This window comes from Ranitomeya imitator, chromosome 2 (assembly GCF_032444005.1).
Source record: "Ranitomeya imitator isolate aRanImi1 chromosome 2, aRanImi1.pri, whole genome shotgun sequence".
Classification (NCBI taxonomy): domain Eukaryota; kingdom Metazoa; phylum Chordata; class Amphibia; order Anura; family Dendrobatidae; genus Ranitomeya; species Ranitomeya imitator.
In genome coordinates, this window is record NC_091283.1 from 360862518 (window position 1) to 360878471 (window position 15954).

General features: G+C 46.4%; 1 protein-coding gene across 1 annotated transcript in view; it reads left to right on the forward strand.

Moving 5' to 3' along the window:
- Positions 1 to 5087, forward strand: part of LOC138663838 (zinc finger protein 271-like) — a 42055-nt gene extending 36968 nt beyond the window's left edge. The window contains exon 7 of the mRNA XM_069750187.1: positions 2427 to 5087. Within this exon, the coding sequence (XP_069606288.1) occupies positions 2427 to 4120 (1694 nt within the window). The 3' untranslated portion in view covers positions 4121 to 5087. The remainder of the gene's footprint in view (positions 1 to 2426) is intronic.
- The last annotated feature ends 10867 nt before the right edge of the window (positions 5088 to 15954 follow it).

The following is a 15954-nucleotide window of genomic DNA, read 5'->3' on the forward strand; positions in this document are numbered from 1 at the left end:
GTTTGGTGATGTCCATGGGTTCCAGACTTAAGGCAGTGATTTCCTCCAAAGGATTTGCAACAAAATATTGAAAATAAAAATATTTTGTTTGGGTTATGTTTATTTGTCCAATTACTTTTGACCTCCTAAAATGTGGAGTGTTTGTAAAGAAATGTGTACAATTCCTACATTTTCTATCAGATATTTTTGTTCAACCCTTCAAATTAAACGTTACAATCTGCTCTTGAATTCTGTTGTAGAGGTTTCATTTCAAATCCAATGTGGTGGCATGCAGAGCCCAACTCGCGAAAATTGTGTCACTGTCCAAATATTTCTGGCCCTAACTGTATGTAAACTAGAAGCTTGGGCTGATAAATGGCAAATGAGCTTTAATGGGGATAAATGTAAGGTCATGCACTTGGGTAGAAGTAATAAGATGTACTATATAACTATGCGCTTAATTCTAAATCTCTGGGCAAAACTGTCAATGAAAAAGACCTGGGAGTATGGGTGGATGACAAACTCATGTTCAGTGGCCAATGTCAGGCAGCTGCTACAAAGGCAAATAAAATAATGGGATGCATTAAAAGAGGCATAGATGCACATGAGGAGAACATAATTTTACCTCTATACAAGTCACTAGTTCGACCACACTTAGAATACTGTGCACAGTTCTGGTCTCCGGTGTATAAGAAAGACATAGCTGAACTAGAGCGGGTGCAGAGAAGAGCGACCAAGGTTATTAGATGACTGGTGGGTCTGCAATACCAAGATAGGTTATTACACTTGGGGCTATTTAGTTTGGAAAATGAAGACTAAGGGGTGATCTTGTTTTAATGTATAAATATATGAGGGGACAGTACAAAGACCTTTCTGATGATCTTTTTAATCATAGACCTAAGAAAGGGACAAGAAGGCATCCTCTACATCTGGAGGAAAGAAGGTTTAGGCATAATAACAGACGCGGGTTCTTTACTGTAAGAGCAGTGAGACTATGGAACTCTCTGCCATATGATGTGGTAATGAGTGATTCATTACTTAAATTTAAGAGGGGATTGGATACCTTTCTTGAAAAGTATAATGTTGCAGGGTATACTGTATATACTAGATTCCTTGATAGGGCGTTGATCCAGGGAACTAATCTGATTGCCGTATGTGGAGTCGGGAAGGAATTTTTTCCCCCAAAGTGGAGCTTACTATTTGCCACATGGTTTTTTTTTGCCTTCCTCTGGATCAACATGTTAGGGCATGTTAGGTTAGGTTATGGGTTGAACTAGATGGTCTTAAAGTCTTCCTTCAACCTTGATAACTATGTTACTATGTTATGCTGGGTTGGTATTGGGAATGCCCTGGTTGCAACGCCACAACCCAGTCATCAATTGGTAGACTGGGGAGATTATTTAATGGGGTCCTAACTGTGTCGTTCAATGTTATAAATCTGCATTGTTGTCTAAATCTGTCTTTGTGTCGTCTGTTGGTCTGGAGAGTATTCCGGAGTACCTAAAAGACTTTGAAGATGTATTCTCTGAAAGCGAGGCCGAGGTCTTACCGCCACATAGACCTTTTGAATGTGCCATTAAGTTGGTTCCTGGGGCTAAGTTGCCTAGAGCTCATCTGTTCAATTTCTCTGGCCCTGAAAGTTCAGCCATGAAGGAGTATATTTCGGAAAGTCTCTGCAAGGGGCATATATGTCCTTCTGGCTCCTGTGGGTGCAGGGTTTTTTTTCGTAAAGAAAAAGATTGCGGTTTACGTCCCTTCCTAGACTTTCGAGAACTGAACAAAATTGCCTTGAGAAACATGTACCCTCTTCCCCTTATTTCCACGCTCTACTGGTTCATCCTATGAGATTTTCAATTAGACTGTGAACTGTCATTGTCTTAAGCTACTTTCACACTAGCCTATAGACTAGACTATAGTCTTAAGCTACTTTCACTTTGGCAGGGCTGCGGACTTCCTCCGTGAAGCCCCGCCCACTGCAGCATCGTTTCATTCAGCTCTGCCTACGGCTGCATGCATCCTGCATACCCTATCTTTAACATTGGGTACGCAGGCCATGCGGATGTATGTGGATGCCTCCGCATGCGTCATTTTCACGCTGTGCCGACCACAACAAATTGCAACATGTTGCGTTCGGCGCAGGTCGGTGCAGCGTGAAAACGACGCATACAAAGGCATCAGCATACATCCGCATGGCCTGCGCACCCAATGATAAAGATAGGGTACACAGGATGCATGCAGCAGTAGGCAGAGCTGAATGAAGAGGCGCAGCAGTGGGCGGAGCTTCACAGAGGAAGTCCGCAGCCCTGCCGAACGCTAGTGTGAAACTAGCCTTAGTGAAGAATTCAGTATTTTTACATAACTTGCCATTTTTACAGTTTAAGTAGATATGTGAAATGACATCCAAAGATATTTTATTCAAAAATAATAATTGGTTTATATCTTGGCAGATGACTGTACCAAGAGATCAGAGGAACAGCTAACATCTTCAATTTTTAAATCAGATAATTTTGAGATCCCAGTGGATACAAATGAAGTGAACGCCGTTACTCCAAATATACCATCATCCCTTCACAGCAAAGATCTCTCATCTGATCCTTTGAAACAAGTCCTGTCTTCTGATTCATTAGCGACAACTAAGGAAAATCAGAGTCACAAAATAAGCACTGAACATGGAAATACTCCTAAATCAAAGAAGCCATTTGCATGTTCAGAATATGGAAACAGTTTTCCCATCCAAGAGTCTTTTCTTAAACATCCAAAAATTTACACAGTGGAGAAAAAATTTTCTTGTTCCAAGTGTGCTAAATGTTTTAAGCGCAAATCACATCTTGTTAGACACCAAAGAACCCACACAGGTGAGAAGCCTTTTTCCTGTTCAGAATGTGGGAAATGTTTTAATCAGAAATCGGCTTTGGTTACGCACCAGAGAAGCCACACAGGGGAGAAGCCCTTTTCCTGTTCAGAATGTGGGAAATGTTTTAATCAGAAATCAACTTTGGTTACGCACAAGAGAAGCCACACAGGGGAGAAGCCTTTTTCATGTTCAGATTGTGGGAAATGTTTTAATCAGAAATGTAATCTTGTTAAACACCAAAGAACCCACACAGGAGAGACGCCGTTTTCATGTTCAGAATGTAGGAAATGTTTTAATGAGAAATCAGATTTGGGTATGCACCAGAGAACTCACACAGGGGAGAAGCCCTTTCCCTGTTCAGAATGTGGGAAATGTTTTAATCAGAAATCGACTTTGGTTATGCACCAGAGAGCCCACACAGGGGAGAAGCCGTTTTTATGTTCAGATTGTGGGAAATGTTTTAATCAGAAACGTAATCTTGTTAAACACCAAAGAACCCACACAGGAGAGACGCCGTTTTCATGTTCAGAATGTGGTAAATGTTTTAATGAGAAATCAGATTTGGTTAAGCACCAGAGAACCCACACAGGAGAGAAGCCGTTTTCATGTTCAGAATGTGGCAGATGTTTTAATCAAAAATCAGCTTTGGTTACGCATCAGAGAACCCACACAGGGGAGAAGCCTTTTTGCTGTTCAGAATGTGGGAAATGTTTTAAGCAAAAATCAGCTTTGGTTACGCACCAGAGAACCCACACAGGGGAGAAGCCTTTTTGCTGTTCAAAATGTGGGAAATCTTTTAACGGGAAATCAGATTTAGTTAAGCACCAGAGAACCCACACAGGGGAGAAGCCTTTTTCCTGTTCGGAATGTGGGAAATGTTTTAAGCAAATATCGGCTTTAGTTACGCACCAGAGAACCCATACAGGGCAGAAGCCTTTTTGCTGTTCAGAATGTGGGAAATGTTTTACACAGAAATCAGATTTGGTTAAGCACCAGAAAACCCACACAGGGGAAAAGCCGTTTACCTGTTCAGAATGTGGGAAATGTTTTAACCGGAAAGAGAATCTTTATTGCCACGTGAGAATCCACACAGGGGAGAAGCCTTTTCCATGTTCAGAATGTATGAAATGTTTTAATCATAAATCCGATTTGGATAGGCACCAGAGAACCCACTCAGGAGAGAAACCTTTTTCCTGTCCAGAATGTGGAAAATATTTTAATCGGAAATGCAATCTTGTTATACACCAAAGAATTCACACAGGGGAAAAGCCTTTTTCATGTTCATAATGTAGAAATTGTTTTGCACTAAAATTAACTCTTTAACATCAAAAAAGTCACAAAGGGGTGAAGACTTTTTCATGTTCAGAATGTTGGAAGTGTTTTAACAAAAAAATGTATTTCCCAAATGGGTTGTCCATTACTAGGACAACCCCTTATCATTCCTAATGTTTGTCCTATTTCGAATAAAAATATTCATACTTGCTTTCCGTGCCAGTGTCATTCCAGTGGTCTTGGCACTCATGTTCCCGGGGCTCATGTGAGATTGTTACAAAATCAGTGCTTGCTTCACTGTTCTTGCCTTCGGATGTATTGAACATCAACAGGAAGCTAGGGCCACCGCTTCTCTCTGACTTACGCTTGTTGTTTGATATGTCCAAAAGTGAAGACAGTGAACCAAGTTTAAGAACGCACATGCTTTCAAAACACATTTGGTATTCTATTAGTCTTTTCCCTATGTTCCCTGTGATTTTTAAATACATTTTTCCTACATGTTTCAAACAGAAAGAAAAAAAGACTTTTTGATATGACTAATTCTTTATTTGTTCAAAGTTTAAATATCAGTTTAAACATGTCTTGGATTTGTAGAGTAGAAGCTGGATCAATCTTTCCATTTCCAGTGAGAAGGGGTTGTCATTGTAGTGGACTTCCCATTTAACCCTGCTGTGGAACCATGGGGCCATAAAGACCCCAGCGCTGAATACATTGACCAGTTTTAGAAATATTTCAATCTCAGACATTGACCTTCTATGTATTTAATGTTACATATTTCTGCTTATGTTGATATTTTGAATTTGTTTCTCAATTTAGTTTCAAAGTTATTTTCAATTTTCTGTGTTCGGGAATCTCCTGACCCCATAGTACCTTTATTGTCTGACTTTTTTTTAATATTTTGCTTATTCACGGGTTTTGTAATATAATTGTAAATAAACAATGGCTAGTTCCAAGTGACACCAACAGTGTTACAGGACAGCGCAAACGGTGCTATGTTTGTCCTCGATCGAAGGACAAAAAGACGAGATTTGTTTGCAATGACTGCAAGAAGTTCATTTGTGAAGAACATGGCACTATGACGTGCAGTGAATGCAAGGGCTAAATTTATTGGCAGATCATTCGTTGTCATTATGTTTTTACTACAATCCAATAAATGAAAAATTGGTGCGCTCTAGGTGATCAAATAGATGATGAGGTGCTGGTGTAATGGACTATGTTAGGGTACCGTCACACAGTGGCACTTTGATCGCTAGGACGGCACGATCCGTGACGTTCCAGCGATATCGTTACGATCTCGCTGTGTCTGACACGCTACTGCGATCAGGGACCCTGCTGAGAATGGTACGTCGTAGCAGATCGTCTGAAACTTTATTTCATCGCTGGATCTCCCGCTGACATCGCTGAATCGGCGTGTGTGACGCCGATTCAGTGATGTCTTCACTGGTAACCAGGGTAAACATCGGGTTACTAAGCGCAGGGCCGCGCTTAGTAACCCGAAGTTTACCCTGGTTACCAGCGTAAACGTAAAAAAAACAAACACTACATACTTACCTTCAGCTGTCTGTCCCCGGCGCTCTGCTTCTCTGCACTCCTCCTGCATCCTGTGTCAGCGCCGGTCAGCCAGAAAGCACAGCGGTAACATCACCGCTCTGCTTTCTGGCTGACCGGCGCTGACAGTGCAGGAAAGCACAGCGCCGGAGGACAGACACGGAATGTAAGTATGTAATGTTTGTTTTTTTTACGTTTACGCTGGTAACCAGGGTAAACATCGGGTTACTAAACGCGGCCCTGCGCTTAGTAACCCGATGTTTACCCTGGTTACCCGGGGACTTCGGGATCGTTGGTCGCTGGAGAGCTGTCTGTGTGACAGCTCTCCAGCGACCAAACAGCGACGCTGCAGCGATACGACATCGTTGTCGTATCGCTGCAGCGTCATTTCAGTGTGACTGTACCCTAAGTCCACATATGTCAGAATAAATAGAATACACCGCACTCTCTGAGACTATATATTGCAATGATAGTGCACCCTCTAACACAGCCTCCCCTGCTACACTATGTTATGGAAGCCTCCACTTCACCCACACTCCTCGCCCTGGCAACAAACATGGTGGAAGAGTGGGCCTTCTCCTTTCCTCCAACTGTACCTTTAACCCAATCCCACCTCTACCCTCCCTTATCCTCCCCTCTTTTGAAGTCCACTCTGTCCGCATCTACTCCCCCCTACAACCTCCAAATGGCCATCATATACCGACCTCCGGGCCCGACCACTGCCTTTATTGACCAATTCTCCACCTGGCTCCTACACTTTCTCTCTGCTGACATTCCCACCATCATCATGGGTGACTTCAACATCCCCATTGAAACCCACCAGTCAGCAGCCTCCAAACTCCTGTCCCTTACTTCATCCTTTGGACTTACTCAGTGGTCCTCCTCAGCCACTGTTACGACCGCTGCACATACTTACCCGGCTTCTCTCATCCCTCGGCGCACTAGCGATCCTGTCCCGCGCCGCTCTGCTTCCTCCTTCGCCGGCTCACGGCGTCCGGTCTCACTGCGCATGCGCGGTCGCGTCTCCTCCATCGCAGAGCCTTCTGGGAGGTCGCGACCCGGTGGCTCCGCCCCAACATGGCGGCGCCCATCGGGTATTTCTTCCCGGCGTCTTCCTAGGTAAGACGCCTTTGCTTTGTAGGTGCACTGTCTGTCGTCAGTGTCCCTATGTCCTAGGCTCCCCTATTCCGATATCTTTTCCCTGCTTAGTGTTCGCTTTGTTTCAGTGCTGTGTCCTACCAAGTTCCGTGTTCCTGCTGTGTGTCCTGCCTAGTTCCGTGTTCCTGCTGTGTCCTGCCAAGTTCCGTGTTCCTGCTGTTTCCTGCCAAGTTCCGTGTACCTGCTGTGTCCTGCCAAGTTCCGTGTTCCTGCTGTGTCCTACCAAGTTCCGTGTACCTGCTGTGTCCTACCAAGTTCCGTGTTCCTGCTGTGTCCTGCCAAGTTCCGTCTTCCTGCTGTGTGTCCTACCTGGTTCCGTGTTCCTGCCGTCTCCTGCCAAGTCCTGTGATCCATCCGTGTTCTACGTCGTCTGTGTTCCTGTCGTCTTCAGTTAAGTCCTGTTTTCCTTTAATGCCCCGCCACTCTAAATAGCTCTGTAGTCTCCATCTATCTTGGGTCGTCCCTTTGGCTCTAGCTGTTGTGTCTCCATTCCCCCGAGGTCCTGCTCCTAACGCTCCCTGTATAGGGGGTGATTCCATCTGGTCCGCTCGACCCCGGGGGCTCTAGAGTCACGACCCAGAGGGTCCACTCTCGGATTTCTGTCCGAATCCCTACAGTAAGCAAAGGCCATGGACCCCGCTGGGGCCTCTGCTGCGCAAAAAGAGCTACTCTTTTTGCGGGAGAATCAGTCCCGTATAATGTCCTTTTTGAAAGCTATGGATTCTCGCTTGTCTTCGCTCCTGCCCTCTGATCCTGGCAACGCTGCTCTACTCGTTGGCGTACAGCAAGAGTTAGCTCAGCAGCGTGACACCCAGGCCCATATTCTTAGTTATATGTCTTCAATAGACGATCGGCTGCTTTCTATCCAGACAGCTACCTCTACATCTGCTCCTGCTTCCCACCCTCCACCCCGCTTGGCTAAACCGCCTCGGTACAATGGGGATCCTAAATCCTGCCGTGGATTTTTAAACCAATGCCGTCTTCACTTTGAGCTTCTGCCCCAGCATTACCCAACGGATCGGTCCAAGGTTGCTTTTTTGATTTCCCATCTGGAGGGTGACGCTTTGGCATGGGTTAATCCACTCTGGGAGCGAGACGATCCCCTAGTCTCCCGGTTGTCTGAATTTTTGGAGACTTTCCGTCTTGTCTTTGACGAACCTGGACGTCTGGCCTCGACTACTGAAGCTCTATTTTCTCTCCATCAGGGATCGCTATCCGTAGGCCAGTACGCTATTCAGTTCCGCACCCTCTCCTCTGATTTGGGCTGGAACAATGAGGCGTTGGTGGGTGCTTTCTGGCGGGGCCTCTCTGGGCGCATAAAAGATGAGTTAGCTGGTCGGGACACCCCTACAGTTTTGGAGGAATTAATTTCCTTAGCTACCCGTATTGATCTTCGGTTCCAAGAACGCACCCGTGAGCGGAGATCTCTTCGTTCCTCTCCTGCCACCCGAAAGCCACTCAGCCCACAGCCTAGAATTTCCTCTCAGGCGTCCGCACCGGAACCTATGCAGGTGGACCGTCTTAAGAGGTCCGAACAACGTCGTAAAGAGAGGCGCACTCAGGGGTTATGTTTTTACTGCGGGAGTGCTGCTCATTTATTGCGCTCATGCCCTGAACGTCCGGAAAACTCCTCCGCCTAGGTCAGGTAAGAGAGGCCTCCCTAGGTGTGTGTGATCCCTCTCAACCCCTTACTTTGTCCGTTCTTTTGCATGTTGCGGGCAAGGGCATTTCTTTGGATGCGTATATGGATTCGGGCGCAGCAGGGAATTTTATCAGGTTGGAAGAGGTTTTGAAATTCTCCGTTCCAGTCAAAACCTTAGAGGCTCCTGTGATTCTTGCATCTGTGGATGGTAGACCTTTACAGGAGACCATTACTCAAGTAACACTTGAGGTGGAACTTCAAGTTGGGGCTCTACACAAGGAGAGAATTGCATTTTATGTTTTAGCAGGCCTGTCTCATCCTATGCTCTTAGGTCTTCCTTGGTTACGGAACCACGAGCCCATTTTAGATTGGCGCAATGGCAATATCTTGCGCTGGGGTGAGTTTTGTCGGGAACGTTGTCTGCTGCCGGTGCGTCCTGTGGGGTCTTCCTCTAATTCTTCTCCTTCCTCTTCTCTTCCCGCCTTACCCTGTGTCTACAGCGCTTTTTCTGATGTCTTCAACAAGAAGGAGGCTGAGGGTCTTCCGCCTCACCGTCTCTATGATTGTCCCATAGATCTCGTGCCTGGAACTAACCCGCCCAGGGGCAGAATCTATCCTCTCTCTCCTGCTGAGACTCAAGCTATGTCTGAGTACATTCAAGAAAATCTTGCTAAAGGATTCATTCGCAAGTCTTCTTCTCCGGCCGGAGCAGGGTTCTTTTTCGTGAAGAAGAAAGACGGTTCTCTCCGTCCCTGCATTGATTATCAAGGCCTAAATAACATCACGGTGAAGAACAAATATCCTCTGCCACTCATTCCAGAACTCTTCGACCGTCTTCGGGGTGCGCAAATTTTTACCAAATTAGATCTACGTGGCGCATACAATCTGGTTCGTATTCGTGCAGGCGATGAGTGGAAGACTGCCTTCAATACTCGTGACGGTCACTACGAATACTTGGTTATGCCGTTTGGTCTCTGCAACGCCCCCGCGGTTTTCCAGGAATTTGTGAACGATGTATTTCGGGATCTTCTCTACTCCTCAGTCGTAGTTTACCTTGACGACATTCTCATCTTTTCTCCGGATCTCTCCACTCACAGGCGAGATGTCCGTCGTGTTCTGCAAAGGCTAAGAGAGAATCATCTGTTCGCTAAGATTGAGAAGTGCGTCTTTGAACAATCTTCCCTTCCCTTCCTTGGATATATTGTCTCAAGATCTGGCTTAGAGATGGATCCAGAGAAGGTTTCTGCTGTCCTGAATTGGCCTCGTCCTCTTGGAACAAAAGCAATCCAACGTTTTCTTGGCTTTGCCAATTACTATAGACAATTTATTCCTCATTTTTCTTCCTTGACCAAGCCTATCTCTGCCCTAGTTCGCAAGGGAGTCAACTCCAGTCTTTGGACCCCTGAGGCTGAAGAGTCCTTTCTGTCCCTCAAACAAAGTTTCGCCACGGCCCCTGTGCTTCATCGTCCTGATGCTAATAGACCGTTTGTCCTTGAGGTCGACGCATCCTCTATTGGAGCTGGAGCTGTACTTCTGCAAAAATCTTCGTCCGGACGTTTGGTGACCTGTGGTTTTTTTTCTAAAACCTTTTTCGCCCCTGAGCGTAACTACTCTATAGGGGACAAAGAACTATTGGCCATCAAGCTAGCTTTGGAAGAATGGCGTTATCTTCTTGAGGGGTCTCTTCATCCTTTCACCATTTACACAGACCACAAGAATCTGGCCTATATTCAGTCTGCCCAAAGACTAAATCCACGACAAGCCAGATGGTCTTTATTCTTCGGACGATTTGAATTTGAACTTCATTTCCGACCCGGAAATAAGAATGTCAAAGCAGATGCTCTTTCGAGATCCTTTCAGCCTCAGGACATTGAGGATTCTCCGGCTCACATCATTGATCCTGCGAAGATCGTCACTCTTGCTCCGCTTAGAGTGATTTCTACTCCTCCTGGCAAGACTCTTGTGGCTAATCAAGACAAGGAGAGAGTTTTACGTTGGGGTCACTCCTCCAAAATTGCAGGACATGTAGGAGTCAAGAAGACACTTTCTCTTATCTCTCGGCACTACTGGTGGCCATCTCTCCGAGAAGACGTCACCAAATTCATCGCCTCTTGCCCTTCTTGTGCCAAGAATAAAGTCCCTAGGCAGCTTCCTTCCGGTCTCCTGCATCCTCTGCCTGTGCCTTCCGTCCCTTGGAGTCATATAGCTATGGACTTCATCACTGATCTACCGTGTTCCTCGAATTGCTCTGTCATCTTGGTTGTTGTAGATCGGTTCTCTAAGATGTCTCACTTCATCGCATTGCCTGGTCTGCCTTCCGCTCCAGAGTTGGCAAAGATCTTTTTACACCAAGTCTTCCGTCTTCATGGTTTTCCACATCATATCGTCTCAGACCGTGGAGTACAATTTACCTCACGTTTTTGGAGAGCTCTCTGCAGTCTATTAAAGGTTAACTTGGATTTCTCTTCCGCCTATCACCCTCAGTCCAACGGACAAGTGGAGCGAGTTAATAAAGTTCTAACTACATATCTGCGACATTTCTCCAACGCACACCAAGATGACTGGGTCTCTCTTCTCCCCTGGGCCGAATTCTCGTATAACAATCTTCCCAGCGAGTCTTCCTCCAAAACTCCTTTTGTTGTAGTCTATGGTCAACATCCGAACATTCCTCTTCCTGTTTCTCTTTCCTCGGGGGTACCGGCAGCGGATTTCTTGTCCCGGGAATTCTCTACGATTTGGAATGAGACCAAAGTGGCTCTTGAGAGAGCTAGCCTTAATATGAAAAAGTTTGCTGACAAGAAGCGTTTGGATGCTCCGCCATATTCTCTGGGTGATAAAGTTTGGCTCTCCTCTCGCTATATCAAGCTTAAAATTCCCTCTTGCAAACTGGGTCCTCGCTATATTGGTCCTTTTCCTATCTTGAGTCGCATTAATGATGTCTCTTATAAGTTGAAGCTACCTGCCTCTTTGCGCATTCCCAATGCCTTCCATGTGTCTCTTCTCAAACCCGCAGTCTTTAATCATTTTCACTCCGCTACCTCTCCCTCTCCTCAGCTCTGTACTTCTGATGGAATCTTTAATGTTAAAGATTTTCTTGCTAAAAAGGTAGTTAGGGGTAAGACTTATTTTTTGATTGATTGGGAGGGATTTGGTCCTGAGGAGAGGTCCTGGGAGCCTCGAGAGAACATCAATGCTCCTCTTATCATGAAAAGATTCCTTTCTAGCCTTAAAAAGAGGGGGACTAAGGAGGGGGGTACTGTTACGACCGCTGCACATACTTACCCGGCTTCTCTCATCCCTCGGCGCACTAGCGATCCTGTCCCGCGCCGCTCTGCTTCCTCCTTCGCCGGCTCACGGCGTCCGGTCTCACTGCGCATGCGCGGTCGCGTCTCCTCCATCGCAGAGCCTTCTGGGAGGTCGCGACCCGGTGGCTCCGCCCCAACATGGCGGCGCCCATCGGGTATTTCTTCCCGGCGTCTTCCTAGGTAAGACGCCTTTGCTTTGTAGGTGCACTGTCTGTCGTCAGTGTCCCTATGTCCTAGGCTCCCCTATTCCGATATCTTTTCCCTGCTTAGTGTTCGCTTTGTTTCAGTGCTGTGTCCTACCAAGTTCCGTGTTCCTGCTGTGTGTCCTGCCTAGTTCCGTGTTCCTGCTGTGTGTCCTGCCAAGTTCCGTGTTCCTGCTGTGTCCTGCCAAGTTCCGTGTTCCTGCTGTTTCCTGCCAAGTTCCGTGTACCTGCTGTGTCCTACCAAGTTCCGTGTTCCTGCTGTGTCCTACCAAGTTCCGTGTACCTGCTGTGTCCTACCAAGTTCCGTGTTCCTGGTGTCCTGCCAAGTTCCGTGTTCCTGGTGTCCTGCCAAGTTCCGTCTTCCTGCTGTGTGTCCTACCTGGTTCCGTGTTCCTGCCGTCTCCTGCCAAGTCCTGTGATCCATCCGTGTTCTACGTCGTCTGTGTTCCTGTCGTCTTCAGTTAAGTCCTGTTTTCCTTTTATGCCCCGCCACTCTAAATAGCTCTGTAGTCTCCATCTATCTTGGGTCGTCCCTTTGGCTCTAGCTGTTGTGTCTCCATTCCCCCGAGGTCCTGCTCCTAACGCTCCCTGTATAGGGGGTGATTCCATCTGGTCCGCTCGACCCCGGGGGCTCTAGAGTCACGACCCGGAGGGTCCACTCTCGGATTTCTGTCCGAATCCCTACAGCCACCCACACAGACACACATTAGACCTGGTCTTCACCCGTTTATGCTCCTTATCTAACTTCACAACCTCCCCTCTCCCTTCCCTCTATCTGACCACCATCTACTCACTTTCTAATCACTGTCCTCCTCACATGTCACCCATGTCCAGCACCATGCGCACCCACAAAGGAACCTCGCACACCTAGACACCAACACACTCTCTGACTCTATCCTACCACTGTCCTCTATAACCTCACTCCACGACACTGCCACTGCTTTCTACAATGCCACTCTTGCATCAGCTATTGACACGATCGCCCCAGTCATGCATAGCAGAGTGCAACAAACCAATAGACAACCCTGGCACAATAACATCACTAAAAAGCTTCGGCAAGTATCTAGAATTGCAGAACGGCGTTGGAAGAAAACGCATTCACAAGATGATTTCACTGCACTCAAACAAGCAACACTGGCATTCAAATCAGTTCTCACCTCTGCTAAACAGACCTACTTCACAACCCTCGTATCTTCCTTATCCCACAACCCCAAAAAGTTGTTCAACACTTTTAACTCCATCCTCCGCCCACCACTGCCCCCTCAGAGTTCCCTAATTGTTGTCGAGGACTTTGCCACGCACTTCAATAATAAGATAGACCAAACAAGGCAAGTCTTTGTTGTCCAACCACCTCAACCCCTTTGTATGCCAGACCAATGCCCAAACCCCATAACTTCACTCTCCAAAATCTCTGAAGCGGAGCTTGCTCATCTCTCCAAATCAAACCTCACCACTTGTGCACTTGACCCCATCCCACCTCCTCCCCAACCTCACCACCACACTAATCTCATCCCTAACCCATCTCTTCAACCTTTCACTAACTTCTGGTACCTTCCCTTCTGCCTTCAAACATGCCACTATCACACCTATCCTCAAAAAGCCATCCTTTGACCCAAGCGCTATGTCCAGCTATCGCCCCATATCTTTGCTCCCATTTGCTTCTAAACTCCTTGAGCAGCATGTCCATGCTGAACTTTCCTCTCGCTTTGCATCTAACTCTCTTCGACAACCTACAATCTTGTTTCCGTCCCCACCATTCCACTGAGACTGCCCTGACCAAAATTACTAACGACTTACTTACAGCCAAAGCTAACAGACAATTATCTATACTCCTCCTCCTAGACCTGTCCTCTGCCTTCGACACAGTTGACCACTGCCTCCTACTACAGATCCTCTCTTATTTTGGTGTCAAAGACGTTGCCCAATCTTGGATCTCCTCATACCTTGCCAACTGCACATTTAGTGTTTCCTACTCCCATACTACCTCTTCATCTCGCCCCCTCTCTGTTGGAGTCCCCAAGGCTCTGTCCTAGGACCCTTACTCTTCTCAATCTATACACTCGGCCTGGGACAACTCATAAGGTCCTATGGCTTCCAGTACCATCTATATGCCGATGACACTCAGATCTACCTCTCTGCTCTCCAGAATCCCAGAGTGTCTATCGGCCATATCCTCCTTCTCTCGCTTCCTCAAGCTCAATGTGGACAAATCTGAACTCATTATCTTTCCTCCATCACGCATATCTTCCCTACTTGATCTATCTATCAAAATAAATGAAATCACACTTTCCCCTGTCCCCAAAATCCGCTGCCTCGGAGTAACCCTTGACTCTGCCCTGTCCTTCAAACCGCACATCCAAGCTCTCACCACCTCCTGTCGCCTCCAGCTCAAAAATATTTCCAGAATCCATCCTTTCCTCAACCCACACTCTACCAAAATGCTCGTTCATGCCCTAATCATCTCCCGCCTCGACTACTGCAACATACTCCTCTGTGGCCTACCTTCTAACACTCGCACCCCTCCAGTCCATCCTTAACTCTGCTGCCCGACTAATTAATCTCTCTCCTCGCTACACTCCTGCTTCACCTCTTTGCAAATCCCTTCACTGGCTCCCAATTTCCCAGCGTATCCAGTTTAAATTACTAACACTGACCTACAAAGCCATCCATAACCTTTCTCCTCCGTATATTTCCACACTAATCTCTCAATATCTTCCCTCACGTAATCTCCGGTCCTCCCAAGACCTCCTCCTTTCCTCCACGTTTATTCTCTCCTCACTCAATCGCCTCCAAGACTTCTCCCGAATATCACCCATCCTCTGGAATTCAGTGCCCCAACACATCCGGTTATCCACTACTTTTGGATCGTTCAGACGGAACCTGAAAACCCACCTCTTCAAGGAAGCTTACAGCCTGTAAAGACCACACGGCCACCTCAACACCATTGGAGCTACTGCAACCCTCGACCTACTGTCTCCTTCCCCATAATCCTGTAGAACGTAAGCCCGCAAGGGCAGGGTCCTCTTCCCTCTCTACCACAGTCTGTCATTGTTAGTTTTGTTTTCTGTAAGTGATATTTTTATTTTGATGTAACCCCTTCTCATGTACAGCACCATGGAATTAATGGTGCTATATAAATTAATAATAAATAATAATAACTCAGACTTGGAGACACTCCATATGTTATTGACAAATTGAACAAAAACAATAGATAGTTGTATGATTAAATGATAAAGGATAATAACTAAGGATGAGCGAACGTGCTCAGTGATACTCTGATAACACTTGAGTATCTTGGTGCTTGGAAATACTCGGTGAGCATTAGTCGTTGCTCGGATTTGAAGTTTGAATCCCCACTCCGCATGTTTGGTGTCTGTTACACAGCCAATAAGCATGCAGGGGATTGCCTGCAAATCACTATAATGCTGTAGCCATTTCAGTACTGGCATTAATATGATTGGCTGGCCAGATTATTATTTATTTATACAGGAAATAAATATATCTTGGTACCCTGTTAGCCAGTGGATAGGAAAATATTTAGAATTGAGAGACCACCACTGAGGACTCTCAATTCTAAATATTTATTTATTTATATTGCACCATTGATTCCATTGTGCTGTACATGAGAAGGGGTTACATGCAAATTACAGATATCACTTAGGCTATGTGCACACCTTGCGTCGGGTCCCTGGGGGTTCTCCCGCAGCGGATTTGATAAATCTGCAGGGCAAAACAACTGCGGTTCTCCCTGCAGATTTATCGCGGTTTGTTCCGCGGTTTCCGCTGCGGGTTTCCGCCTATACTATTGATGCTGCATATGCAGCAATATGCAGCATCAATAGTAATGTTAAAAATAATAAAAATTGGTTATACTCACCCTCTGATGTCCGGATCTCCTGGGCGCTGCACCCGGCGGTCCGGTTCCAAAGATGCTGTGGGAGAAGGACCCTTCGTGACGTCACGGTCATGTGACCGCGACGTCACCGCAGGTCC